Source organism: Tenrec ecaudatus, chromosome 13, assembly GCF_050624435.1.
Source record: "Tenrec ecaudatus isolate mTenEca1 chromosome 13, mTenEca1.hap1, whole genome shotgun sequence".
NCBI lineage: Eukaryota > Metazoa > Chordata > Mammalia > Afrosoricida > Tenrecidae > Tenrec > Tenrec ecaudatus.
In genome coordinates this window covers 61,265,996-61,293,926 of record NC_134542.1, presented here as the reverse complement: position 1 = coordinate 61,293,926, position 27,931 = coordinate 61,265,996, and the positions used below count along the sequence as shown (strand labels likewise).

The 27,931-nt window shown below is 45.7% G+C and overlaps 1 protein-coding gene and 1 pseudogene across 2 annotated transcripts in view; both read right to left on the bottom strand.

Moving 5' to 3' along the window:
- NFE2L2 (NFE2 like bZIP transcription factor 2) overlaps positions 1 to 10,652 on the bottom strand; it is a 35,442-nt gene extending 24,790 nt beyond the window's left edge. Inside the window, exon 1 of one of the 2 annotated variants that reach the window (XM_075528850.1) lies at positions 10,475 to 10,652. In XM_075528850.1, coding sequence (XP_075384965.1) covers positions 10,475 to 10,519 — 45 coding nt within the window. In that variant the 5' untranslated portion in view covers positions 10,520 to 10,652. Of the gene's footprint in view, positions 1 to 9,366; positions 9,516 to 10,474 lie in introns of those variants that run through there. The other variant, XM_075528851.1, reaches the window with a different exon arrangement.
- Positions 10,653 to 17,244: 6,592 nt separating this feature from the next.
- On the bottom strand, positions 17,245 to 18,463 carry LOC142423948 (26S proteasome regulatory subunit 6A pseudogene; annotated as a pseudogene).
- Between the last annotated feature and the right edge of the window lie 9,468 nt (positions 18,464 to 27,931).

Here is a 27,931-nt window from a genome sequence, read left to right as displayed (position 1 = left end):
AACAAATGCACAAATGTGCTTGACGCAATGGATGGATGGATGGATTGTGATATGAATTGTACGAGCCCCCAATAAAATGATTTTTTTAAACACCAAAAACATTTGAATGATGATGTCAATGAATAATATTGAAAGCAACCAAGAACTTCCAGACAAACAAACAAATCTGTCTTGGAAGAAGTACAATCAGAGTGCTCCTTGGAGATGGGGATGGAAGACTTTATCTCATGTCCTTTGGTCATGTTGTCAGGAGAGACCAGTCCCTTAAGCAGGACATTGTGCTTGGTAAAGTGGAGGGGCATAGGAAACGAGGAAGAACCTAAGGGGATGGATTGGCACCGTGGCTGCAACTGTGGGCTAAAATTTAGCAACACTTTTCAGGATGGTGCAGCGCCAAGAAGGGTTTTGTTCTGTATAAGATCACTGTAAGTCGAAATGAACTTGAAGGCACCGAACGATAACAACGTGACAATATCTTACATTGCCTTTTAAGAATTTTGCCATCTGGATATTACAGCAATCAAGCAATATAAATGCTGAATTACAGTGATTTTCTTAGAAATTATTAGTTATTTCCTTTAAATTAATGGTCAAAAATGGGGGGGGGGGACAAGAAAGTAGGCAATCTTACTTTCGCTCTATTTTCTAGACCTTTTCCCTAAAATGTTACGCTAGTGCACCATAGTGTCTCAGCCTCTTCAGCTTCCTTTATTCTTTCACCCTAGTTTGGAGACCTGGTCCAAAAGTACCCCATAGGAAAGATTGTGAAGATGCAGAGGGGTATAGAGGTATAGCAAGTAGCTATTTAATTCTGTCTCCCTGAAAATTTAAAAACCAAACCAAAAATGAAGATTAACTTAACTTTTATACCCAATTCCTTCCAATTGGATATCTGAGAAATGGTAAATCCCAGTGACAACTGCATCCCAGTAAGTGATAAGAGCATTGGCCTGGATCCTTTGACTTGAGTAAACAAAATAGAGCAAGCCCTTCTGGTTTCTAGCACTTTTGTCAATTTCAATGTTGTCTTTCGTTACCCACTTTCAGTTTAGAATAAAAGATGTGAACAAGCTGCCATCTGGGGAGATGGTGGGCCTCCTCACAAAGAACAGGGCCCACAGCAATATCCTGGATTTGTCTTAGAGACCCGCCCCAGTCCTGCCTTGGAGGGCGGAAATGCAGAGTTGCAGCCTGGGCTGCGTACATCCACAGAGGGAATGAGATGGCGGTGATCAGTTGGGTCTGATTTTCCCTGGAACATTTGATTCTTCAAATTGTCCCTAAGAATCAATGCAGCACAATGGTTCACCGGGCTGGCACCGCCACTGGGGGCGTTTGGAATGATACTGGGATGCGGAGCATTCTGGCTGCCAATAAGACCGGGGCATGAGGATGTTCCACAGGCAAGGCAGGGCCAGCGTGCCAACTATCCTGTCGGGTGGACCCCTCCTCCACACTAGGTGCCCTCTCTGCCTGGAGCAAGGAGCCCCATGTAGTCATTTTGCAAGGCGCCCCTCTTCCTTTCACACCCAGTAAAATGCTCACAGTCACTGGGAAAGGAAGAAGGAAGGGAGGCGCAAAGGGTGGGGGGAAGGGAGAAAATAGGGCTTACAGACATTTAAAGGTTATCCGTTCTGCACGTGCCAGTAGTATGGCTCTGGTAGGGTTATTTAACCTCCGTGAATGGGGTAAAGGAGATGATAGCTTTAGTCTCCACAGACTGTCAAGATCAAGCAAGGGTATGGCTAGGGTCCAGTACGATAGAGCAGGCTTTTAGTAGCTGCCACGTTTCTGTTCCCTCTTCTTCCCACTAAAACTAACAGTTCTGTTTGTATTTAGAAGTCGTCGAAGACCAGAGGGCTGGTTCTGCACAACTTAAGAAGTAGGTGGGTAGCAGGAGCGGAAACGCAAGACTGATTGTTTCCTCTGACTCCGTTTTTTATCTTTGGCACACGCAATCATCAGGAAGCTTTCTAGCACAATTGTACTGCTATCAGGTGAACTTTGGAAAATTCAGAGCACAGGGCAAGAGCTGTGTGCTCCCTAAGCCCAGGCTTCTGAGAGTCAACCAGGCAGGGGCAAAAGGAAGGGATGAATGAGCTTTTATCTAGGGGAGTCACTTCTACCCGCATCTCTCTGGGGAGATAGGCTTGATTTAATCAGGATCAATGAGAAGACATTGGTGGTTTCCTCCGAGAAGGCTAAGGATCTAATCCAACTCTATCCTGCCATCCCAAGAGGCAGCTGGTGGGATGCACAGGACCTACCAATTGTGAGAATACTTTTTATTAAATAAATCATTTTACTGGGGGCTCTTACAGCTCTTATAACAATCCGTACATCAATTGTTTCAAGCACATTTGTGCATATATTGCCATCATCATTTTCAAAACATTTACTTTCTATTTGAGCCCTTGGAATCGGCTCTTTTCCTCCATCCCTCCCCCTCTCTTGCCATCATAACCCCTTGATAAATGTCAGATTATTATTATTTTCATATCTTACACTGCTGTCTTCCTTCCCCCATGATTTCTTGTTCGTCCCCCTCAGGGTGGGGTATGGGGTGCAGTGATGTGTCCATCATTGCGATCAGTTCTGTGCGGGAATGCTTTTTTAAATTGGAAATTTAAGATGAGGAGAGGGCCTCATTTACATACATCTCCACCTGTGGAAGAATTCCTGGGATGACATTATTATTGAATGAGTCTAGGAGTATCTATGTCAGCTCCATTAACTAAAAGGAATCTGTAACTATCAAATGTTCCGGGGAAAATCAGACCCAACTGATCACCGCCATCTCATTCCCCCTGTGGATGTACGCATCCCAGGCTGCAACTCTGCATTTCCACCCTCCAAAGCAGGACTGGGGCGGGTCTCTAAGACAAATCCCCGTCCTGTGCAAGGGCTCTGAAGACCTCTTAAAGAGGGCTCCACACCTGGATCCAGGCCCACCAGCTCTGACTGTGCTGGTAGCTCACTGTGGCTTTCAGACCCCTTCCCCACACTACCACGTCTCTGTCCCTCTTACAAACTCCCTGCCAAGCAGTCGATGCCAACTCAAAGCCGTCCCATAAAGCTGAGGGAAAGGCTGCCAGTCTGCTTACATGCAAATCAGCCTTGGCAACCTTAGGGGGGCAGTTCTGTCCTTCCTGTGGGGTGCTATGGGGAGGAGCTGAGCGAGCAACTGGCAGTTCGGTTTGATTTGGGTGGCGCAACGGTGAGGTGCTCTGCTGCTTAGTGAAAGGTCAGTGGTCTGACCCCCTTATGTGTTCCAGGAAGAAAACACTGCAATCTGCTTCCTTACAGAGGAGAGCCTTGAAAACCCCATGGGGCTAGTCCTCCTGTGTCTGCCGAGGCGGGGAGGGGTTGGAATGGCAAGAGGTCTTATTGCTTTTGCTTTTTAATGGCGAAAAATGAGCCCTGGGAATGCAGGGAATGTGCAAAAAGTCCTGGGAAGTCCGTGCAGGGCCCTGGGCAGTCTCCTCTCCTGGCCTGTAGGCCTTCCCTCCTTGGAAATCATGGTTGGTCACGGGGGAACAAGTGTCATGCACCCCTATGTAGAACATTCTGTCACACCTGCCTCTTTCGTGCCATCCCCGAGCACTCTAGATCGCACATGATCAGCCTACATTCCTGACAAAACACGGGGGAAATTCTGACTCATTCTGGGAGAAGCCTTTGGGACACACAGTTATCAAACCTATCTCCACAAGGGATTAAGGAGCTCAAGTTGTATTTATTGAATTTCAAGCATACGCCTGGCACCTTAAAACACAGATTTAGGTGTTAATCATAAAGATGTAAAGGTCAGTGATCAAACATAAAGGCACTTCCTTAACCGGGTTCTGGTAAACCATCCCCACCAGGTGTTACTAAAGCACACAGTGCGGCCTGGGAGAGGGAAAGGCAGGCAGCAGGGCTGCCTGCATTCTCCGGGCTCCCACATAGTCTGATTGTGACAGGGCCACGTTTCTACAGCTCATTGTGGTGGAAAAGATTTGCACCTTCCTTCTCGCCCAAGTTCCTGTCTCGCACAGGTTCTGAATTTTTCAGGCTATATTGTAATAAGTCCTACACAGGCTCCTGCGGCTGCTATTCAGTGACATCTCATTGGTTCCAACTCATAGCACCCCCTATGTACAACATAATAAACACTGCCATCCTCGCCATTGCTGGGATACTTGAGCCCATTGCTTTGGCCACTATGCCCCATCCATCTTGCCAGCCTTCGTCTTTTGCTGGCCCTCCACTGTACCAAACTTACCGTCCTTTTCCAGGGATGGGTCCCTTCCGACATGTCCAAAGCACAGGAGGGGAGTCTTGCCATCCTTGCTTCTAAGGAGCACTGGCTACCATTGTACTACACAGAAGACGCAGGAAAGCAGGACGTTAGGGGAAAGACGGGTTGTGTCAGTCACAAGAGATAACATGTTGCCATTTCTGTAAAATGTCCTGGACAGACAGCTCTAGAGAGAGAAAGTAGATTTATAGCTGTCTTGGGCTGAGGGTTGGGGGTATTAAGTTTCTTTTGGGGGTGAACAAATGGTCTAATACTAATTTGTATCAATAAAGAGTTTAAAGGCAACTAAAGAAATTGACCCCAAAGTAATACAAAACATAAAATCTATAAGCTCAGAAAGAGGCAGTAAAGTGATCTCGTATTTTTCTTTTTGTGATTCTTCTCTGCCGTGAAAAAGCAAAGGGGAGTTTGGCTTGGGCAGCAGCGTGCTGTGGACACTACCACCCGCACGTCTCGATTTCCCAGCCTGTGGAAAGAAGGAACTTCTGATCCTTCGAGTACACGTGTGCTGGGGGCGCGATGACTCGGGGAGCCACTTCTCAACGGGGCCTTTACAGCGAACTTGGGTCTCTAGAGCCTCTGATGCGGTGTTTGTCTCCACGAGTCTTTTCTCTATTCAAACCAGAGTCTGAGCCAAATGAACTCACACACACACACACACACACACACACACACACACACACTCAAAGATCAGACTTCAAAGCACAGATACTGTAGTACACACACCTTGAAAATGTCACTTAATTATACTTCCCACTCTTTTTTTTGTTTTTTTTTATACTTCCCACTCTTATAGCTACAAATATTCTTAATATTAATTGTTATTGTGACAATAGCTGACACACACCAAATCCAATTTTAGGTGGGATAGGACTTCTCTTTAGCAGTCTCATACCAAGTCTCCTGTTCTGTTGCAGGGGGGTGGGGGCGGGGAGAGGGGTAATGTAAAACAGGGAGGCTAATGTAATATCATGCATTTATGAGGGGGGCTTCAAACACTTGGTGGAAAAACAGAATTAAAATGAAAGCTCCATGAACTTTCTGAAGCCCCCTTGTATTTCTAATACCAAATGGGAATATAAATGATATTCTTAAACATACTTTTGCTTTTGTTTCTACAAAAGAAACTATTATGAAGCGAAGAAGTCATATTCTAAACCAAAGACCCCTTTTAGTAAATGTTTAAATGTTTACTGGAGCTTATGTTAAGAAGCAGGTTGGTGGTGGGGGGGGGTAGTAGATAAAAAAAAGAGGAGCTGATCCCAAAGGTTCAATGGAAAGCAAATGTGTAGAAAAGAACGATGGAGTATATGTACTAATACGTTCAGTACAATTGGTGTATGGATTGTAACACGAGTTGTAAAAACCCCGAATAAAATAATCTAAAAAAAAAGCAGATGGCGCTGAAAATTTCCCTAACTCCTAGATATGAGATTATCAAAATATAAACCCTATTCTTGATATCAAGACAAACTTACACATACATGTCTACCACCAACGATGAAAAGAACAGGTTACATACTACATTCAACGTAACTCTCCTCCTCCACCCTGGTGTGCAAGAAGTATCAACAAGCTTGCAGAAGCAGCCAGGTGAGGCACTTACGAAGATTTAAATAGCCTGGATTTACCCAGGCAACTCGTCCATTGGATTTGAAAACTCCCAAAGCAATCTTAGACCAATAAAGCAATAGTACCGAAGACAAGTTGTTTAGCAATAAAATCTAGGAAATAAAATACATGTAATTTTGATATGTACCATTTTCAAAGCCCTGGGTTATCCTCAATTAGACATGCTCTAGTCCTTACCCTGGTTCCCATTCACAAAGTGCCCAAATAGGGGATTAGTGGTCCATTTGAGCCAACAGCTTGCTGCTAGCGATAGTCAACTTATTCTTCCCATCCCACCCACTTCCCTTCAACCTGGTTAACCTGTTTGTGCTCGCCTACTCACCTATAGGTTGACCGTCGGACCCCACCTAGCTGTGCTGCAAAAGAAAAGGCCTGGCCATCCATAAAGTTTGATGTTGTGAGTTGACCCCCTGTGTACAGAGTAGAACTGCTTCCTGGGGTTTTTGGGGCTGTGGCCTTTCTGAAGTAGACTGCCAGCCTATTCTTCTGTGATGCGTTTGGGTGAGTTTGGGGTAATTGTCCAGTGCATAACCATGCACAAGACCCAAGGATTCCTTCCACAAGAATGACAGTCAAGAAGTCTTCTTCTGGGAAAGAATCTGGTGACTAAAATGTTAAATAAGAAATTTATTGAATAGGAGGTAAATTTTTGTAACTTTGTTACGATTAAAACAAGAAAATAACCCCTCCCCCCCCTAAAAAAAAGTCTTCTTTGGAAGACACAGAGCTGCCGTGAGCCACAATCAACCTGACGGCAATGGATTGGCATAGTTTGTCCTGCTCTTCCGCGTGCTCTTACCTCCTACCTGACCTTGGACGACTACTTTAAATTAAAAATACACAAAGATCCAATGGGACAGGAGAGTACACCAACTAACCAAGGCAAACACAGACACACAATATCCTGCCACCAGGAGATTTAATGAAAAGAAAAGTGGGCCCTAAAACCTGGGAAGCATTATCATAAGCACTGCTGAAATTCCACAAATTAAAAAACAAACAAAAGACAACCCAACTATTATTATATTAAGAAGTGGCCTTGCCTTTCACAACTAAACCCATTTAGGCTTTTCTGTCTGCCTTAAAAGGGCCACATGTGATCACTCCATTGCCGGGCTGTGTTTGCTCTCAGTTTATCTCATATGGTCCATCTCCGCCAATCACATGCATAGTTACCAAATGCCTTGGAATGGGAAAAAGTGAGGACATTTATCTTTTCATTCTTGTCTCCTCTCCCACCAGGTTTTCTGGGTTTATCCACTCTCCAAGGATGAGGGAGCCTTGGTGACCCTGTGGTTGAGTGCTCGGCTACTTACCAAAAGATCGCTTGTTCCAGCCCACCAGCAGCTCCAAGGGGAAAAAATGACCCGGCGACCTGCTCCCATCATGATGCCAGCCTAGGATGCCCCCTGAGTTGGAATTAACTTGACAGTGCCTGACAACAAGGCAGGAGGCCTGGTAGTGTAGTGGGTTATGCCTTGGGCTGCTAACTGTAACGTCAGCAGTTCAAAACCACCAGTTGCTCCTAGAGCAAAAGATGAGGCTTTCTGCTCTGATAAAGATTTACAGTTTCAGAAACCCACAGGGGCAGTTCTATTCTGTCCTATAGGGTTGCTACTGACTCGGTTCAGTGTGTTTGTTTCTGTAGCAATAGGCATGGCCCAGTTCGGAAATGATTAAAAGCCTACAGAGATAGACTGGCCATGTTTAAACACTACCTCTGTCACTCAATGTTTGAGTCACTTTAGGTAGGAATCCTGGCCTCTCCCTCTCTCTAGCTCCTTCTTCACCATGGGGTCACTGTGAAATTATGAATGTGAAACAATTGCCGCACTGCCTGGCAGACAGGGAAGTGCCCCATGATGACTTTATCTATTATCATCTTTGTGCCAAATTCTTTCTATACTCGAGAGTCTGCACTGAAATGTTAACCCAAGTTCATGGAGAAATTAAAGATTACTCATACAAAACCTTCTTTAAAAAGTTTAACTCAACAACTCATCTTGAATAAAAAATAAAATATTAAGAAATATAAATTTGACTTTCAACTCTTCCTGGCAATCCTAAAGACAAACAGGTATGTTTTTTTCCAAGTATTGTTTATAAGAACTCAAGTTAGCGAGAAAGGATGATTTCAAACTGGCTAAGGTATTTTTTTTTTGATTCAACAAGACCTGTAGGCTCAACATAGCCTATATCACATGCTGCTTTGACACTCTCACGAGATTTTTTTCACATATCTCAAAAGCCAAGTTGCTCTTTGCTTAACATTCGTTCAGGACAGGAGAGGCCAATTTTCTTTTTCTCTTCATGTTTAGACTTAAAAAATTTTTTGTCACTCTAATTCAACATCAACTTCATCTCTCATCTTCAAAAGAACTTGTAAGAAGAGTACCAGATGGGTTGGGAAGCCCTGGTCATCAACACCTCCTCTCTGCAGAGTGAAAGACCATGCCCCCAAGAGTTTCCCAGCTGGAGTTTTCATTGACAAATGCTCAGAATCCACTTTCAATTCAGTTCAAATCTCTTGGGACTACAATCACTGAACATGATTTATGTCAAAGTAATAAACATGAAATCCATTAGGAAGTTACTCCATTGTCTTGTCATAGTCTTCAAACATGCACTCTTCCCAATAACAAGAATGGAAATGCAGCAATTGTATCCGCCATAATTGTAAAAGTCACCACGGAGAAAGCAGCACAATACTCTGTACAGTTTGTATATGGAATGTTCACAATAAAGGGAATTTTTTAATTAAGAGAAGGCGTTAGACACCACTCCTGTATTTAGGAGAACTAAAGTCCATTAGCTCATAGAGCCTTTGGAGCAAAGAAGTATTCCAATAGATTACGCTTGAACAGCATCTCAGTCGGAAAGAGGAATTCACTCTTTCATACTGGTGGGAACCGGGAGGATACAAACCCAGTCACCACTGGGGGAAATTCAAGACAAAACACCTTAAAGCAAAAAACAGCACAATAAATAACAACACAGCGTCAATGACATATAAGCTTACATTAGATACCCAGGATCTGCCTAAGACATCATATTTACAAACATAACACATTGACCAGCCTATCCCGTAACACCTTTCTTTGAATCAAATATTTATTTCAATCACAAGAAAAGAAACAATCTGTAAATATACATGTGCCCTTAAAAACTCCCTTGAAGTTTAAATAGAAACTTTTTTCCTTTTATGACAATTGACAGAGCTGTGAACAAAACATTAAGAAATACAAGTGTCCCACTTTCTGCCCTAGCAAAAAAAGAGAAGGCAACATACTTAGAAATTGAGGCAAATTCTCAAATAGAAAAGGAGAAATCTATATACACACACAAAGCACACGAGGGGAATAAATATCTGGAATCAGAGAACTGTGTGGCACCACCAAAGCTATAGAAATTCTAATCTACACTCGCGATCTTACCCTGGGCAGCACAGAGCCGAATATCCTGCCTTACACATTTTGGAATTGCAAGTCTGAAACGCTAAATCCAAAGACAAAGCCGCTCTGGGGAAAAAGAACAATTGCGCAACAGATCAACAGCTCCAACTTGTCCCTTGGCCCCGGAGCGAAGAGGTTTGCACGCTATAAAGCAGGAAAGGGCCAACTGAGGGCCGCCGTGACAGCCAACCGGCCACTGGCTGTCACGGAGCCCGAAGTGGGTGGGGAGCACGCACGCGGCGAGCGCTAGCAGGAGGCACCGCGGCGCGGTTCCCACGGCCCAGTCCACAGCCCGCACTCCCACGGCCCGCGAGGGGCTGCCCGCCTGCCCCGCGGCCCCCAGCCCACCCTCTCCCGCGGCCGGGCCGCCACACGTCGGGGCTCCGCACGCGACGGGCACCGCCAGACCGCTCCCGCCCCGGGGGTGGGCGTGCTAGCTCCGGGCCCCCAGAGGGGGTGGAGGGACGGACGACTGGGCCGGGCCGGCGAAGCGGCACCCCGAGACAGCCCGGTGGGGTGAGGGCGCCGCGCAGGGGCCCGGGTCCCCCGGCCCGCTTAGGTCCTAGGATCCCGGGCGGCGGGCAGCGGCCGAGGCAGGCTCTGGGTCGCAGCCGGGGACGACCTCAGCTCCCCCGAAAGCGGCCCCTGTGACTAGGCACATTTTGGGCAACTCTGGGGCGGGGAGGCTGCGCCGTAGCGGAAGGACCGGGCCGCCCGGCTCCGACCGCCGCGATCGGCCTCCTGCCCCGCCGCCTCCCAGGCCCTCAGGCCCCCGGCCGCCTGGGGCTCCGCGTCCAGCTCCCGGGCGGGGTGCAGGCAGAGGCGTGGCGGGTCCGGCGCGCCGGGGGCCGGGGGGGCTTCGAACCCCGTCCCGCTGTGGCCCTCGGGGGCCCTGGGCACGCAGTTGTCGCGTGGCCCCCGGGGTCCCCGACACCCCCCCCCCGCCGGGCCCCCAGCGCAAGCGCAGCGGCTCCAGTTCCCGGCCGCTGCAGTTCCGGCGCCGGCCACCGACGGTCCTTCGCGGCCGCGGTCCCCTTGCCACCCTGCCCTCGTCCCGGCGCCCCGCGCGTCCCCAGCACCGGGACAGCACCTGCTGGGACTGCAGTCCCGGTAACGGCAGCTCCAGGTCCATCATGCTGAGCTGAGGACGGCGCGCTGGGCTCCCCGACGGCGGCCCGTCCCGGCTGCCCGAGCGCGGACAGGGCGGCACTGGCGGCGGCTCCTCCCGGACCTCGAGCGCTCGGCTGCTGGGCGACACGGCCCGAGTGCCCGCCGCGCTCCGGCCCCGCTCCGCCTCCCGCCCTCCGAGGGCGGGGCGAGGCGCGGGCCCTTCCTACCCCGCCGGCCGCGCGGGCACCTCCGAAAACCCCCACCCCCGCCCGGGTGACGCAAGAAGCCGGCGGCCCGCGGGTGGGCGAGGGCCGAGGACCGGGGTCCCGACCGGGGCACGGGGGGAGGGAGGACTGCGAGCCGCTCCCCGGTGCCCGCGCCCGGGTTGCTCTCGCCCGCAAGGCAAACCGGCGCTCCGCACCCGAGAGATCAAGAGTTGTTTGGCGAAGGTCGTGCGGGCACGGGCGTTTGGACACAGTTTAAACACTCGGAACAAACACGCCCGGAGACCAGGCAGAGGCGCGGGTAGGGGAGTTGCGCCTCCCGGGTCTGAAGTTGCAGAACCTTGTCCCGCTTTATCGCACTCGCCGCCCCATGGCGGCGCCAGCTCGGGGTAGGGGGGGCAGAGGGGTAAGAGGCTGGAGCGCAGCCCGTGCGCACCGCGAACTTGCTCTCTGGCCCTCCGTTCCCGACGGAGCTGGGCCGAGTGGTTCCTGCCCGGGGTCAGGGGAGCCGCGCCGGGACCTCGTGCTCACCGTCACCCGAAACGCCCTCCCCTTACGCCCACGCCTGTTGGGGTCACATGGCCAAGGTCAAAAGGAGAAGTCTCGTGGGCTTGCAAAGTGGTCAGTATTGTGCCCACCCTAACCTTTCATGTCCCCAAAAGGTTTCTCTTCACACCTCACCACAGAGGGAGTCTTGTGACTGTGACAGACCATAATATTTAAAAGCCTTTTAAAAAAAGTGTATTCACCACATAGTTAAAAAAAAAAGGCACAAAACAATTCAGGAGTGATAGGCCTTTTTTTTAAGTGACAAGAAAAATATAAAAGGAGAACCACCAAAATATTAATAGCTGCAGAATCATGAACATATTTTATTATTTTATGTATCCATTAAATCTACAATGTATTTATGAGAGTAATTTAAAAAGTATTGTTACAAAAACATAGAAACCTTTACTAGGCAAAAATATAAAAAAACGTGAAGCTGTTGTTTCTTAAGATCACCTTCTAGGTCTGTCTGAAGGCGGCGTGAGCATCTCTCTGACCCTTCCCACAGCAGCCCTGGAGATGCAGCGGGTGACACGTGGGATTGTTCACAGCAAGTGCGGCTCCGTGAGCCCACCCGCCCCACCAAGGGAGACAGACAAGGTTTTCTGCTCCTGTAAAGATTTACAGCCTGAGTCAGAACTGACTCAGTGACAGTGGGTTTTGTTAACCTTCTCAGGAAGAATTCTATTCTTACATTTGTGCCATGTCAAAAGACAATTTTGATATCCTTAAGGGACTGAAATCATGTTTCTTTTAATGTTCGTGCTTGTTTTTTTTTTTGAAGTTGGGGAGTAAAAAGGAGTCTGAAGGGACCAGGCTTCCTAAGGAGAGTCTAGAGGGTACCCCTAATTGTTGCTATACCAAAAAAATTAAAAAAGTCCTCCATGCAACGCCTGGCCTTTTCCATTTTCTTAAAACACCTTCCAAAGACGCTGATGAAGAGAACTTGTCCGCAGCCAAGTTGTGCATATATGAATTGAGACTCTAGTACCAATATTTTTTGACTTACTCTCAAATATTTGAGATTACATTGTATCTCCTCCAAATTGAATTTGGATTACATTGTATTACATTGTATCTCCCCCAAATATGTGTTTGGATTACATTGTATCTCCCCCAAATATGTGTTGTAAATCCTCACCTCTAAATGTGTTACATTGTATCTCCCACCTCTAAACCTACCTGAGCTTGAGGAACCCTACTGGTGCAGTGGTTAAAGCAGATGGTTGCTGGTCCAGTCCTGGGAGAACGGTGTGGCAGTTTGCTTCCATACAGAGTCTCAGCACACTCTGCTCTTTCTCTAGGGTCACTACAGCCAGGTTTCACTCAAGGACACAGGAAACAGGTTTGGTGTACGTGTCTTTTGAGGAAATATTGTTTGAGCTCTAAAAGAGATTAAACAAACAAATGAGAGAAGAGATGGGGAAAGAGGAATGCCAAGAGAGATGCCAAGCCGCATGAAGATCGCCCAGGACTAGAAGCCAAAGGGCAGGGAACCTTTCCACAGAGCTGACGGTCTCGACCTCCAGCCAAGCACCTCCAATTCAGAATATTAGTCTCCTAAACCGTGAGAAAATGAGTTTCTGTTTCCGAAAAAAACTCGGTTGTGGTACTTGTTAGGAAAGATATTCACTTTTAAAATAAAAACAAATGAACAAACACAAAAACAGTTACTCAAAAATCATTGCCCACAGGAATCTCCTAGTATTTAAATCAACAATATTATGAAACGTGCACGATTTAAAAGGAGATAGTGGAATATTTTGTTTTTGCCCCGTTGATGTATTAACAACCTGTCTGACTCTTTAACAAACCTGTCTGTCACTTTCTAGCTTCTTGAAATTACTCCAAACCAGGTGAAAGAGTGTTATTGTGGTTTTACTGTGACATTCAAGCCCTCCTCCGCCCGTGCCAGGGGGACATACAACAGGAGCGTGGGTGAAGGGAGACAGCTGCCTGTGTAAAATAGGAAAATAAAAATAATTTATAAATTATCAAGGGTTCATGGGGTGGGGGTGGGTGGAGGGAGGCAAAAAAAGAGGAGCTGATACCAAGAGCTCAAGTAGAAAATGTCTTGGAAATGATAATGGCAACATATGTACAAATGTGCTTGACACAATGAATGGGTGTATGGATTGTGTTAAGAGCTGTACGAGCTCCCAATAAAATGATTAAAAAAAAAAAGAAATCTAAGAACTTAAAAGACAAAAATAAAATTCTAAAAGCTGCCCCCCCAAAAGTAGAAATACAGTTCCTAAAAGAAACAAAAAACCCTCTTCATTTAGAAATCCAAATTGAAAAATATTTAGAAACAAAAAGATATTATCTGGTATTAACTTCAAGACAACTCAGTTGGGGGCATAAAAGTAGATAGTGTGCTAAAGATCAGCACAATCAATAGTGAGCTACTGGTGGAAGTTCAGTATCTGATTCTCAACTTTTCTCTACCTTTGAAATTTTTCAGCAAATAAAAGCTTAGAAAATAGACAAATATATAAATAGATAGATTGAAAACCCTGACTGAGAAAAAGAAAAAGAAAGCCTGATGACAGCATACCAGTGCCCAATAAACTGAAAAGCACTTGTTTTCTTTCAGTTGTGTAATTTGACACTCCCAGAATTTACCTGTAAATTAATATCTCCAACTACTTGAGATACTGAAGCCTAAATTAATTAATTATAGCTCAAGCCAGTGTCTTCAACCTAAATTAAACCCTTTCAGCTGGGATGCGAAAAGCTGGCAAAATGATCTGCACACTGCAAGCAGGCTTTGGAGAAATCATTCACAAAGAACCTGACATGGAACCTGCAGAGACATAATAGTGAAATGAAATTGTGTGTCAGATAATTTTAAAAAAGGAAAGGAAAAAGGAAAATAAGAAGAAGAAAATGAGCAGGAAACACAAGAATATTGTTAATAATTCACAACTGGACATCCCCTTATAGAAGGGTTTCGGGGAGGAGACAAGTCAGTCAGGGTGCAGTGTACCACTGATGAAACATACAGCTTTCCCCTAGTTCTTTAATGCTTCCTACCGCCTCCCCCCACCCCCCACCCGCTGTCATGACCCAAATTCTACCTTAGAAATCTGGCTAGACCAGAGAATGTACACTAGTACAGATAAGAGCTGGAAACACAGGGAATCCAGGACATACGATCCCCTCAGGACCAAGATTGAGAGTATCGATACTAGGAGGGTAAGGGGAAGGTGGGGAGATAGGGGAAACCAATTACAATGATCTACCTATAATTGCCTCCCAGGGGGATGGACAACAGAAAAGTGGGTGAAGGAAGACATCACTCAGTGTAAGACATTAAAAAAATTATAAATTATTAAGGGTTCATTGGGGGGGGGAGGGGGGAGAAAATGAGAAGTTAATTCCAAGGACTCAAGTAGAAAGCAAATGTTTTGAGAATGATGATGGCAACAAATGTACAAATGTACTTGACACAACGGATGGATAGATGGATTGTGATCAGAGTTGTAAGAGCCCGTAATACAATGATTTTTTAAAAAAGAAAATGCCAAAAAGGTGCATACCTTAAAATTTTTTTTAAATCTCAAAACATGAAAGAAAAAAATTCAAGTTACTTATTAAAACTACTACATCCAGGACATGGGAGTAACAAAAGCATCCAGGACACAGGAATAACAAAAGTCTTTTACATGACACGGTTGTTGCCTGCAAGGAGTTTATCGAGTATTTGGTATATCCTTGTTAAGCAAGAAAATTCCCATTGAGTTTAGACTGAATGAAATAATCTTTACTTTTCAAAACCTGAATTTGCTAGTGTATTATTTCATGCACCTGCAGAGTACATATTTTCAAAGGGAGGAGAACAATGTGATAAGAGTTGGAACATGTTCAAGAAGTATAAACACTAAGGGAAAGATGGTTGGCACTGAACAGTGTTGTTCAACGCAAGGAAAGGGAAACTCAGTCTTAGGTCACCCATTTCCAAGAGGGTCCCAGCTTTGTAGACGCTAAGATGAGATTATCTTCATTTGAGAACCCAGGGCCTTGCCCTGCCCTCAAAACATACACATTGTGCCGTGGAGCACAGATATTACAGGCCAAGAAACTCCAAGGGGACAGGAAAGAAGAGAGGTTATTCTCCTCTGCCAGGAACCGTGGAGCTCTTTCTATGGCCGCCCCTCCTAGTCCCCTACTTTATTGTTCCCTTAGTCATTTACATCCAATGGATGTCTAAATTCTTTGCTGTCTTTGAGAAGACAGCTCTCCCTATCTGTTTCAACTGGGCCAGAATTGCAATCCATTTCTCCAGAATGCTCCTCAGGTGAGAGTTGTCTTTTTTAAAAAGGTCATCTGAACGGGAGTTCTTACAGCTCTGATAACATTCCATACATCAATGGTATCAAGCATATAATTGTACATTTGTTGCCATCATCATTGTCTATCAAGTAAGATTTCTGAGTACACAAAGGGTAATGGATAATGGTGATGCTTTCATCCATTTATTTCCCCTCCTTTTCCCTGCCCTAATGAATGATTTGAACCAGTTCAGTCTAGTTCAAACCGAGACATATGCATATGTGTGTGCGCTCGCACATAGAGTGTATATAATGTATTCATATATATATTTAAAATGTGGGTGCAACTGTTTCAACATCCTTCAACACCTTGAGACTTCCTTCCTCCCACTTCTCAATTTCCATAGGATATTCTCCGTATTTGAGCTAGAGACATAGAATCTCTTGCAATTACACTTGAAACTCTACTTTGTTGAACTTAGTTGAAGCATATGGAGTTTCCAAAGATGGCATCCAATAAGATCTTCTTGGTTATGATACATGTGTGTGGTTCCCCACAACGCTACATCATGTTGGTCCTGTGACATATGCGAGGATGCAGAACTAAAGGTAGTCTGTGCTGAGAAATTTGGAAAACAGTTACTTGGCTAACCAACTGGAAGGGATCTATATTCCTGCCCATTCTGAGAAAAGATGATCCAACAGAATGCTGAAATTATCAGTCAATATCATTAATAACACACACATGACAAGATCTGTTGAGAATAAAGAAAAGATGGTTAAACCGATACACCAAAAGAAAACTGCCAAAAATTCAAGTTGGGTTCTGAATAGGACACAAAACAAGAGATATCATTGCTGATGTCAGTTGGATCTTGACTAAAAGCAAGGAATCTCAGGAAGATGTCTACCTGTGTTTCATTAACTCTGCAAAGGCTTTTGACTGTGTGGATCATAGCAAAATTATGGATAAATATAGAAGAATGTGAATACTAGGGCTCTTAATTGTGTTTATTCCGAACCTATATGCATACCAAGATGCAGCCATTCAAACAGAACAAGGGGGTGATGCACGGAGGTGTGTATCAGTGCAGTATCATTTCACCACACGTATTCCATCTGGATGCTGAGCAATGATTCAGAAGCTGGATTATATGAAGAAGAATGAGACATCAGGATTGATCAAAGGTAGATTCATTAGCAGCCTTCAACATGCAGATGACACACCTTGCTTGGTAAAAGTGAAGAGGGCTTGAAGCATTCATTGATGATCAAAGAGCACGCCTTTGGTCTGGATCACACCGCAAAGTAAAGGAAGTAACAATCCTCACAACTGGACCTAAAACAGCATCATGGGAAGTGAGGAAAATACGGAAATTGGCAAGAAATTAATTTTGGTTGACTCCATAATCAATGCCCATGGGAACAGTCACCAAGAAATCAAATCTATTGCAAAAGAGCCCGTTAAGGTGTTTGAAAGCAATGATGTCACTTTGAAGACTAAGGTATGCCTGATCCAAGCTATAGAAGAGAGGACTTCAAAGTTCATGGGGGGAAAAAAATCCATTATATGTTAATTCCATTTTTCCATAAACTGTTTTGAATCCCCTTAGTGTTTTCTTTTTTGGGGGTGTGGGGGGGGGCGGGGACCGGAAGCCATCTTTATTACTTGGTTTGCAGGCTGGGGAGTGGCTTGGCAGCTGCTAGGTGTAGTACTGCAGGTTGGCTTTCTTCTTGACCTGCACCTCCAGGATGCCCTCCATGTAGTCCTCGTGGGTGAGCTCCCTGGAGCCCCTGCGCAGCACCATCATACCCACCTTCACACAGACGGCCTTGCACTTGGCCCCATTGAAGTCGTCTGTGCAGCGGGCCAGCTCCTCATAGTTCACATTGGGACTGACGTTCATCTTGCGGTAGTGGATCTGCATGATCCTGGCCCAGGCTTCCTCATTGGGCATCGGGAACTCAGTCTTGTGGTCTAGGCAGCCTGAGTGCAGCAGGATGGGGTCCAGGATGTCCACCCTGTTGGTGGCTGCAATAACCTTGGCTGGAGTGTTGGGCTGGAAGCCATCTAGCTGGTTCAGGAGCTCCAGCATCGTCCTCTGCACCTCCCGGTCCCCGGCCTTCTCACTGTCAAAGCGCTTAGTGCCAATGGCGTCCAGCTCGTCCATGAAGATGATGGACAGCTTCTTCTCCTTGGCCAGCGCAAAGGCATCCTGCATCAGCTTGGCGCTGTCCCTGATGAACATCTGCACCAGCTGGGGGCCAGCGAGCTTGAGGAAGGTGGCCTTCGTTTGTGCAGCGCACACCCTGGCCAGCAGCATCTTCCTGGTGCTAGGGGGCCCATATATCAGCACCTCCTTTGGAGGCTGGCTATCCCCAAGTTCTCAAACTTCTCCTTGTGGTGCATTGGCAGGACGATGGCCCCCATCAGCTTCTGGATCTGCTTGTCCAGGCCCCGATGTCACTGTACTGCTCTGTGGGCCGCTTGCCCACCTCCATGGCCTTCACTCTTGAGTCACTGCCCACTCAGTAGTCAGTCTCCAGGATTAGATAGGAGTCTTTGTTCACACCCAACAGGTCTCTGGGTTTCCGTTTTTCGGCATCCAGTAACCCAATCACAGGCAGGAAGTATGTCTTCCGGGTAGAGGTGTTAGTCACTGCACACTTGCCCTTCCTCTGAGAGTCCAGGTCGATACTGGCACCATCCTCTTCTTGGTCACTGGGATCAACATCGAGCAGCTCGATGACCTTGGAGGCCAGGTACGGCAGGGTCTTGTTCACTTTGATCTTCTCACTGTTCTCTTTGATCTTGTCCTTCACGGCCTGCAGCTCATGTGTGACTTGCAGCACCTCGCTTTTCATGATCTTGATCTGACTGTCCAGCAGTTATGTGCGCTTAATGATCTCCTCTGTGGACATTGTGAGCACCTCACGATCGCCATTTTCTCCTGCTGAGTCACCGCATCCTTGAGTTCCGGCATCAGATTCACTCGAGAGAGACGACAACCGAAGAATGCCCCCCTCATTATTTTCAAACTAGGAGCTCGGGTATCATAGTGGTTACTTGTTGGGCTGCTAACTTCAAGGTCAGCCATTCAAAACCATCAATGGCTCTGAGGGAGAAAGACCAGGCTTTCTACTTCGGTAAACAGTTACAGTCTCCCAACCCCCCAGGGCCATGTCTACCCTGTTCTATAGAGTCTATTGAGCTGCTATGAGTTGGCATCAGTTGCTATGAGTTGGCATCAACTTGATGGCAGTGAGAGGAAGGAGTGTTTTCAAAGGAGCCTTGGTGGTAGAGTGGGTTATACATTGTGCTGCTAAGCGCAAGGTCAGCAATTCAAAACCACCAGCCAGTCTGAGGAAGGAAGATGAGGCTATCTACTTCAGGAAAGAGTTTCAATCCCAGAAACCCACAAGCGCAGGCCACCCTGCCCTAAAGGGTTGCTATGACCCGGAATCAATTCAGTGGCAATGAGTTTGAGTGAATCTTTTTAATTGCCCAATATGTACACCTGGGGAAACTGGACAATGATTAAGGAAACACAAAGAACTGATGCATTTGAGTTATGGTGTCAGTAAAATACATGGACTATACCATCAACTGTCAGAAAAACAAACAAATCTTTCTTGAAAGAAGCACAGCCAAGATGCTCCTGAGAAGTGAAGGTGGAGAGACTTCATCTAACATACTGTGGAGAGACCAGTCCTTGGGAAAGGACATCATGTTTGCTGAAATGGAGGGCAGCAAAAAAGAAAAAGACTCTTAGGCAGATGATTGACACAGTGGCTGCCCCAATGGGTTCAAATATAGCAACGACTGTGAGCACAGCAGTGGACTGAGCAACATTCCATTCTGTTGGATCCAGGGTTGCTATGAGCTCAGACCAGATCCACAGCACGTATCAACACCAACCAATGCCCTAGAAGGAGGCCAGAAGTGACCTTGTGCTGGGTCTGCTCTTCCACCTTAAAAAAGTCTAGCAACTTTCAGGGTCCCACTCTTGAAAGTCAGCCCTCAAGTAAGAGTTTCATTACGTCATGGGTAGGGAGAGGCTATGAAAGAAACGCTAGAATAAGCAATTCCCAGAGGAGAAAGAGGCTGCATGAATCAAGGCACTATATAGTGGAAAAAGAAACAACCTTGAACTTTCCAGACCTCCTACTGGTAGTCACACTTACCAGAGGACTCCAGCCCCTGCTGCTATCTGATGGCAACATCAGAGAGGCTACAAGCAAGCAAGACTTGTGAAAGATTGCCTGACTGAACCCAGTCATTCCCCAAATGTAAGAAAGCATAATAAACTTGTCAACTACTAAATTTTGGAGTTGTTTCACAGTAATAGATAACCAAAGTAGCATATACATTAACCCCCTATCATAGAGTTGATTCTGACTCAGAGTGATCCTATAGGACTGAGTAGAATTGCTCCATAAGGTAAGCAGTTCAAAACCACCAGCCGCTCTGTGAGTGAAAGATGAGCCTTGCTATGCCCATGAAGAGTTGGTCTTGGAAACCCACAGGGGCAGGTCTAACCTGTCCTACCGTGTTGCAGTGAGTGGGATGGACTCGATGGCAGTGAACAAGGAAAGCCTCATCGGAGCAGCTAGCCTTGTCTTTCTCCCTCTTGCAGTGAGCAGCCCAGCACTTAACCCATGGCACCACCAGGGCCTGCAGCATCGTATATGTACACAGAATATCAAAGGCAAGTTTCTCCTGGCTGTTCGTGGTTGTTGATGATGACTGGGAGCACTTAGACAGCGACAGCACTTCTTGAGAAACTCAGCAGCTACTTGACCTCCCCGGAAATGAGGATACTATCTTTATTGCTGCATACAAAGCAGATTGCTCCATCACACATGCATCAGTGCCCCTATCAGTACGTGCTATTGCTAGCTGCTGCCATCACATAGGCTCTCTGACTCATGGGCACCTCTTTTACAATGGGGTGGAACGCTACCAGGTCTCCTGTCATCCCCTTGATCGGTCAGTTGTAGAGCAGAAGTTTGGATCCATGGGGTTTTCATCAACTGATTTTTGGAATTAGACTGCCAGATGTTTCTTCCTCATCTATCTTAGTCTGGAAGCTCCGCTGTAAGTTGCTCTGCATCCTAAGATCACACAAGTCTCTGACAGTAGGTAGAGGTTGCCCACGAGGTGTCTTGGCTGGGACTGGCCAAGGCATCCTGCATGGAAGGAGAGCATTCTACCTCTGAATCACCTCACCCCAGCCCACCCCATACCATTATTTGCAGGATGAAGAAACATCTTCTTTATCAACATACAATTAAAGAGCACAGATACTTCACCAATTAAGTCGGAGGTATAAATGACACAGAGGTTCTGACCCTAGAATGACCTCATTTATATAAGTTACATATAGTACTTGCTGAGTATCTGCTGAGGGGATTTGAACTTGAGGAGGATCCAGGCCAGTGGATAAACTGAACTCCCATTCAGTGGTGTTCAAAATAATCGGTGTAGTAATTTCAAAATGCACCCATAACCTTGGATCTCCGGTGTGTATAACTCATTATGCAAACGGCTTCTATTAAAGAGATGCACCTTCACAAAGCCACGCTGCACCTGTGCAGGGAAATAGTACTAGTGTGCCTTGTAGCAGCAGCTATGCAACGAGTAAAAGGGGAAAAACAGATTTGTACAAACGGTTCTGAATTGTGTGTTGTATGTCTACATAAATATATAAACATAGCCCAAAAGACTGAAAGTACATCTTTCAAAATGGGACCACAGTTATTCGAACTGGTTGGATGACTGATGATGGATTTTCCTCGGTTTTGCTGGCCTGTGTTTTCCTAAATGAATAGACATCATTTGTGTACTAAGAGGGAAAGTGGGGAGCTGGGGGGGGGGGAGGAAGGAGCGATTGCTTTTCTCCATTTCACCGTCAAGTGGACTTCTAAAGGCAGCTGTGCAAACCTTTCCGTCCTGCAGCCACCTGACCCGAGTGGAGCCTCGAGGATGAGCCCACCATCTGACCTGGCACGCGGCTGGGAGAAGAGTGCAAAGACCCTTTCTCCTTCACTCTGTTCTTTACAAAGAAAAGACTAGGAGCAGGATAGGAAACCTCCGAGGAAGACTGAATGTTACCAGCGCATTTTATAGCCACCTACGAATTGTAGTCCCTAAGTGCTAAGACATGAATGCCAGTATCTCACATTGCTGTGAGGGGTCAGGACATCACTTCTGCCTGGACCCATGTCTGCAAGGCCAGTTAACAAGCATTAATAACAAAACCCCCAAACCCACTGCCAGCAAGTCATTTTCAACTCACAGCCCCCAACTTAGGTCTTGGAGGCTGCACATCTTTATGGGAGCAGGCAGCTTCGTTTTCTTCTGTGGAGAGGCTCCTGGGTCTGGACCACCAGTCTGTGTTCTAACATTCTAGTAATTCAGGGCGAGAAATGGATCATTTCCCCTTTCATCTTTGTATTTTGCTGTGTTGTTCACATTTTTAGAGTAGGGGTTTTTCTATTAGAAACAACAAACAAAATCTTTCCACTCGGGGGAAGTGAAAAGCAGATGGGAAGGAATGGGAGAGCCTTGTCCACAGAGACTATAACCGTCGGGAGGTAGGATTTTCCCAGGGAGTTCTCTTCTAATATTCCCTCTTTGGAGGACTCTCAATTTTCCCTTTTCATTTAGAATTTTAAATTTAGTTTTAAAAGAACCCTTATAGCTTTTCTGACCCAGAGAGGAAAAATAGGCTTTACTGTGATTGCCAACTCTGAGTGATTGATAGTACCTGCCTACATACAATACTTTGCAAGAAATAGTCAGAGGCACCTGCCCAACTTGATAGAAAGATTGTTCGTGCTCGATTAATAATGCCTGCCCTGCACAAAGAGTGAGGGGAGTGGTAGCACCACCAAACGTTCTTCCTCCCTGATCTAGCTTTGTATTTGAGGAAACTGATCAATGGAGTCATGACCAAAGATCAAGAGCTAGTTAATGGCAGAACTAGGAATAGAGTAACATTTCCTGATTCCTGGTATGATTGTTAAACATAACAATTTTGAAAACTTTTGGAGACAAATATAGCATTAGGCCAGACCTTAAGGTTCAGGCACAGATTTGATTCATGTGTTAGCACATTAATTTTTGGAGGAGATTAATGATCCAGTTTATTAATGATAATTATTGAATATATTTTGTAAACATTTTCTAGAAATTAAGATGATAGAATTAGGCCCAATGTCATAAATCAGAGACTACAAAACATAATTCAGAGAACTATAACAGTTAAGTAACTCATTTCAAGTTTAGGAAAATTATTGTTGGGGAGAAGTGGGAGGAGAAGGGGAGGAAGGGGCAACCAAATGCAATGAATGATGCATAATTCCCCCCAGGGGCATGAGCAACAGAAACATGGGTGAAGGAAGACAGCGGTCGGTGTATGATATGAAAACAATAATAATAATATATAATTTATCAAGGGGTCATAAGGTTGGAGTTGGGAAAGGAGGGGAAAAAAGAGGAGCTAATACCAAGGGCTCAAATAGAAAGTAGATGTTTAGAAAATGATGATGTCAACATATATACATATATGCTTGATACAACATATATGGAATGTTATAAGAGATATAAGAGCGAGCCCCAATAAAATGATTTTTAAAAAACAAAGAAAAATATCAGAAAAGGTCATGGGGGAAGGGGGAACTGATAGCAAAAATGACTGTAACTCTACTTAAAGGGAACAAACATCCGAATTTTAGGTAATTAGGTAAGTGGGATGGTGGAAGTTATGACCCCCCCCCCAAGTAGCCTAATAATAATAATGCATAATATATTGAGGGATCAAGGGGGGTAGGGTGGGGGAGGGAGGGGATAAAGGGGTCTGATATGAAGGCATTCAAGAAGAAAAGAACATGTATTGAAAATTATGATGGCAGCTATTGTACAATTAGGCTTGAGCCAATGGAACTCTGGATTGTAATGACATCTGTAAGTGCTCTGAATAAAATTATTTTTTTTTTAAAAAAGATCAGTTCCAAAGCTCAGGTTCAGCCCACTCGAGGTCAGGCATCTGCAGAGTCCCCTGGCCTGTGCTGTATTTACTGTGAGTAGCGAAACCCCCTGAGGTTTACATTTTTCCACATTCTGTTTAATTAATTCCCCATGGACAGAATGATAACATATTTTTCACTAGAGAGAAAGCTTACAAAACAAATATGAGAACAAGGTTTCTGCGTGTCAGAATTTCAAAGTGTTATGCCGGCATTTGTCATAAGAACCCAAAGGTGTGGGAACCACCCAGATATGCCTACCAACTGATGAGTGGATCAGCAAGACATGGTATGTCAAGATAATTATTTGGCCATAAAAATAAGTGAAGTACTAATAAAAGCTACAACGTGGATGAACTTTGAAAACATCATGCTAATTAAAAGAAGCCTGTCACAAAAAACCACATATCTTCTGATCCTGTTTATATAGAATGTCCAGAACATGGAAAACTCTAAATGGCAAGTAGACCCCTGATTTGTCAGGGCTGTGGGGAGGGGGGAGGGGTGAAGGACCAGGAGAATGACAGGTCAAAGGTACAGGACTTCTGGATGAAGTGAGGGAAACGTTCTCAAATGGACTGTGGTACAGTTGCATATATCTGTGGCTATGTGTTGAATGGATGTCGATTCTGTGTGTGAATAGTATGTAAATTATATCTCATGGTTCCTGTTGTTAGTGGCTGTCGAGTGCATTCTGATTCATGCTGACCCCATGTTTGCAATGCAGGGTTTTCCAGTCCTGTGAAGCTGTCAAACCAACAACAACAAAACCAACGCACGATAAAGACCGGAAAAATGAAATGACACGGGCTATTTACAACTCTGGCCTTTCATCTCCTGGCAGAGTTATACAAGGGTATGTCAAGATAGAGTGTCTGGGGTCTTAAAGGCTTGAAGTTAAACAGGCGGCCATCTAGCAGAGAAGCAACAAGCACACATGGAAGAAGCAACCAGCCAACCGGTTGTGATCATGATGTGTCGACGGGATCAGGTAACAGGCACCTGAAGACCCCAAACCACCCCCCCCCAACATATTGCTGAGAACAAGGGGGGTTGGAGCAGAGACCCCCAAACCCATCTGTAGACAATGGGACATCCCCTCACAGAAGGATCACAAGGAAGAGACGAATGAGTCAACCAAGGCGCTCTATAGCACCAATGAAACACACGATATTCCTCTAGTTCATTTAAGTTTCCTCACCCCCCCACTATCATGACCCCAATCCTGCCTTTCAGTTCTGGCTAGAATGGAGCATGTACACGGGTACAGATAAGCGCTCAGGGCATACAGAATACAGGTCAGATGATAAACCCCTCAGGAGCAGAATTGTGAGTAGTTGAGTTAGTGTGGGTAGACTAGAGAAACAAATCCACAGAAACTCATAGGTATATGAGTGTTTTATATAACAGGTAAGTATACATTAAGAAAACATCCCAACCTAGTCCAGTCCAAGTCTATAAGTCCGACATTAGCTCATATGTCCGACACCGATCTACAAAGTCCTTCTCCATCTCACAAAACACACACAATGTTGCCGACTGCAGGAGGAAAGCCGAATCTGTGAGTGTGTAAGCATCTCAGCGCTGGCAATGGTCTCCACATGGCTGCTCGCGGCTGCTCCAGCACCCAGGGCTGCACCAGGGTAGGTCCATGTGGCTTCTCCTCAGGGATGTCTCACAGGAAGTGAGCCTTGCCAACTGAGGCAAAGAACTAGCTAAGGCAGCCGCACACGGGTCCCACCATCAGAGAACAAGAGACCCGAGAACAAGAAAGGCGAGGCTCACTGAGTCATTTCACTCTCCACCCTTCAATTAATCCCACATGTGTTTATCTGCCAGGTTGTTACAATGAACCTTAACTATCACAGTAGTGATACCAGGAGGGTAGGGGGAAGGTCAGGGGAGGAGGGGAGGAAGCGGGAACCAATTGAACAATCGATGCATAACACCCCACCTCCCCCAGGGGGATGAACAACAGAAATGTGGATGAAGGGGGACAGGGGTTAGTGTAACATATGAAAACAGTAATAATTTATAATTCATGGAGGGAGGTGGGGAAAGGAAGGGGACAAAAGAGAAGCTGAACCAAGAGCTCAAATAGAAAGTAAATGTTTAGAATATGATGATGGCAACATTTGTAGAAATAGGTTTGATACAATTGAGGTATGGCATGTTATATGAGCTGTAAGAGCCCCCAATAAAATGATTTTTTAAAAAGTATTGCTACTAAGGTTCTAAATAAATCTGTTTTAACACGTCTCTTCAACAGATGGATGGTACGGACATGTTCTCTCAGCAATACACTTGTCCTAGTCTCTTTAGGGTTCTTAAGAGAAAGAGGGCCCGTCGAAATAGTGACAGCGAGGTCAGCTCAGCAGGTTATGGCAACTGTTTCAGGGACTCCTAAGTGGGGTAATCTCAGTAGAGTTTTTCCAAGAACACAGATGATCACATTATGAAGAAATCCTAGGAAAATTGAAAAATGCATTGGTGGGGAAAAAAAGCCCAGGAAAGTTGGACTGAGGGATGCATCTGCTCCTTTCCCCAGGGTAGCAAGAGCTGGGGACTCTGCTATGACAATGTTGTCGGGACAACTTACTCCATCCACCCTGCGGTCCTTATTTTGCCTCTTTGGACCTCTTTTGGTTCCAAAGCCTCAGAGAACATTTCGAACGAGCATGAATCTAGTCCGCCAAGGACATCCAAATGGCCGTTTTGATGAGGTGTAAATCAAGGGGAGCAGAGTTCCCCAAGGAAGGGGCGAGAGATGGAATGCTACTTCGGGAATGGTGAGAGCTAGAGGGAGGCTATGCTGAGGAGTGATCGCTTCATGTTTTGATAGCTTTGTTTAAGGAAGGTGTCTATGGGCTCGTAGCAATTCTTTTTAACTGAGCTTCATATTTTTCATTTTAATGAAAGGGTCTAAGAATTAGTTATCAATGGTACTAAACATTCTATAAGGTATTTTATGGTCCATGCTTCTTCCAATAAGTTAAATTCCTCTGGTAATGTTCCCCTCTCACCAAAAAAAAAAAAAAATCAAACAGAAGCATAATTTTAACAGTAGAGGATAAGTCTCTGACTTTCTCAAGAACCCATCCAGAGTTGTCCTTCAACATTTAAGCGCCGGTTCATCACATTTCCAGGCTCTTGAGAGCTAGCAGGAGAGTATTTCATTCTTTAGCATTTATAAAACTTCAAGTTTGTGATGGTAACTGAATTCACTTATCTTTTTTCCCAACATTTATTGTGTGCTTACTAGTCTAACACTAGTGTTCCGATGCTTTTTTATATAAAACATTTGGTGCGCTTGTTTGCCATGGAGGTGAGTCACTTTCGACTCACAGCAATTGTAGTGAGCTGAAATTACTTGGGATGGCTCCTATCCATATCCTCTGTGACTCCCAACAAATGACCGCCTGGGAGCACGTAAACTAGGTGTGGAAGACTCTGACTCAGGAGATTGGCTAGCTTTGCATTTTGCTGGGTGGAAGAGTGATCCGTCTCAGACACAGGAACAGAGACTCCCAAGACCATCCAGAAAGAAGAGCCACTAGCCGAGCGCATGTGTGATCTCTGCCTGAAGTGGCCCATGGAGCAGAGGAGCCACACTGAGACCACCGAGACCCAGCGGTGGGCTTCCCAGCCCATGGAATAAGCAGAATCCTGCCTTGTAGGATGGGATGCTCTGCGGCCAACAGAACGTTGTAACACTTACCGGAGCAGGGCAGAGGCCAGGGCACCTTGTGGCTGAGAGGTCAAGGACCATGCTTGCCTGCATGGCTGAGAAGAGGCACTGCGGACCAAAGGACTGTATTCTTAATGTTTTCTGACCCTGACTTATGGGAACCTATGATCTTCCCCAATAAACCCTCATAACTGTGATCTTGTCTGGGAGCTCTGTGTTTTGGGCCAGTGCAGTGAACTGTCAAACTCAGCAGAGGAGTTCTGCAGGGTGGAAGGGATGGTAGATGCCAGGACAGGGTAAAGGGAGTTGGAAGGCAGAGGCCCATCTGGTCTCTGCCTACTGGAAACTGGTCTTGAGTTGGCTTGGAATTGGATTCTCCTTCTCCCTACTGAATCCAGAGCAGGTCAGGTGTGGCTGCCATGCTATTTTCCCAGTGACATTGTAAGATAAAATAGACCTGCCCCATAAGGTTTCTTTCACTGTAACCTTTACGGGAGAATATCACCAGGTCTTTCTCCCACAGAGCCTCTAGGTGTGTTCCAACCCATGACCTTTTGTTAATAGTCAAGCACTTACTGTTTGCACCACTAGGTGGTCTTCTGTTACACATTAGACATATGAATAACAGCACAAAACCCAAAATATTTATTGAATGCTCACTAGAGAGCATG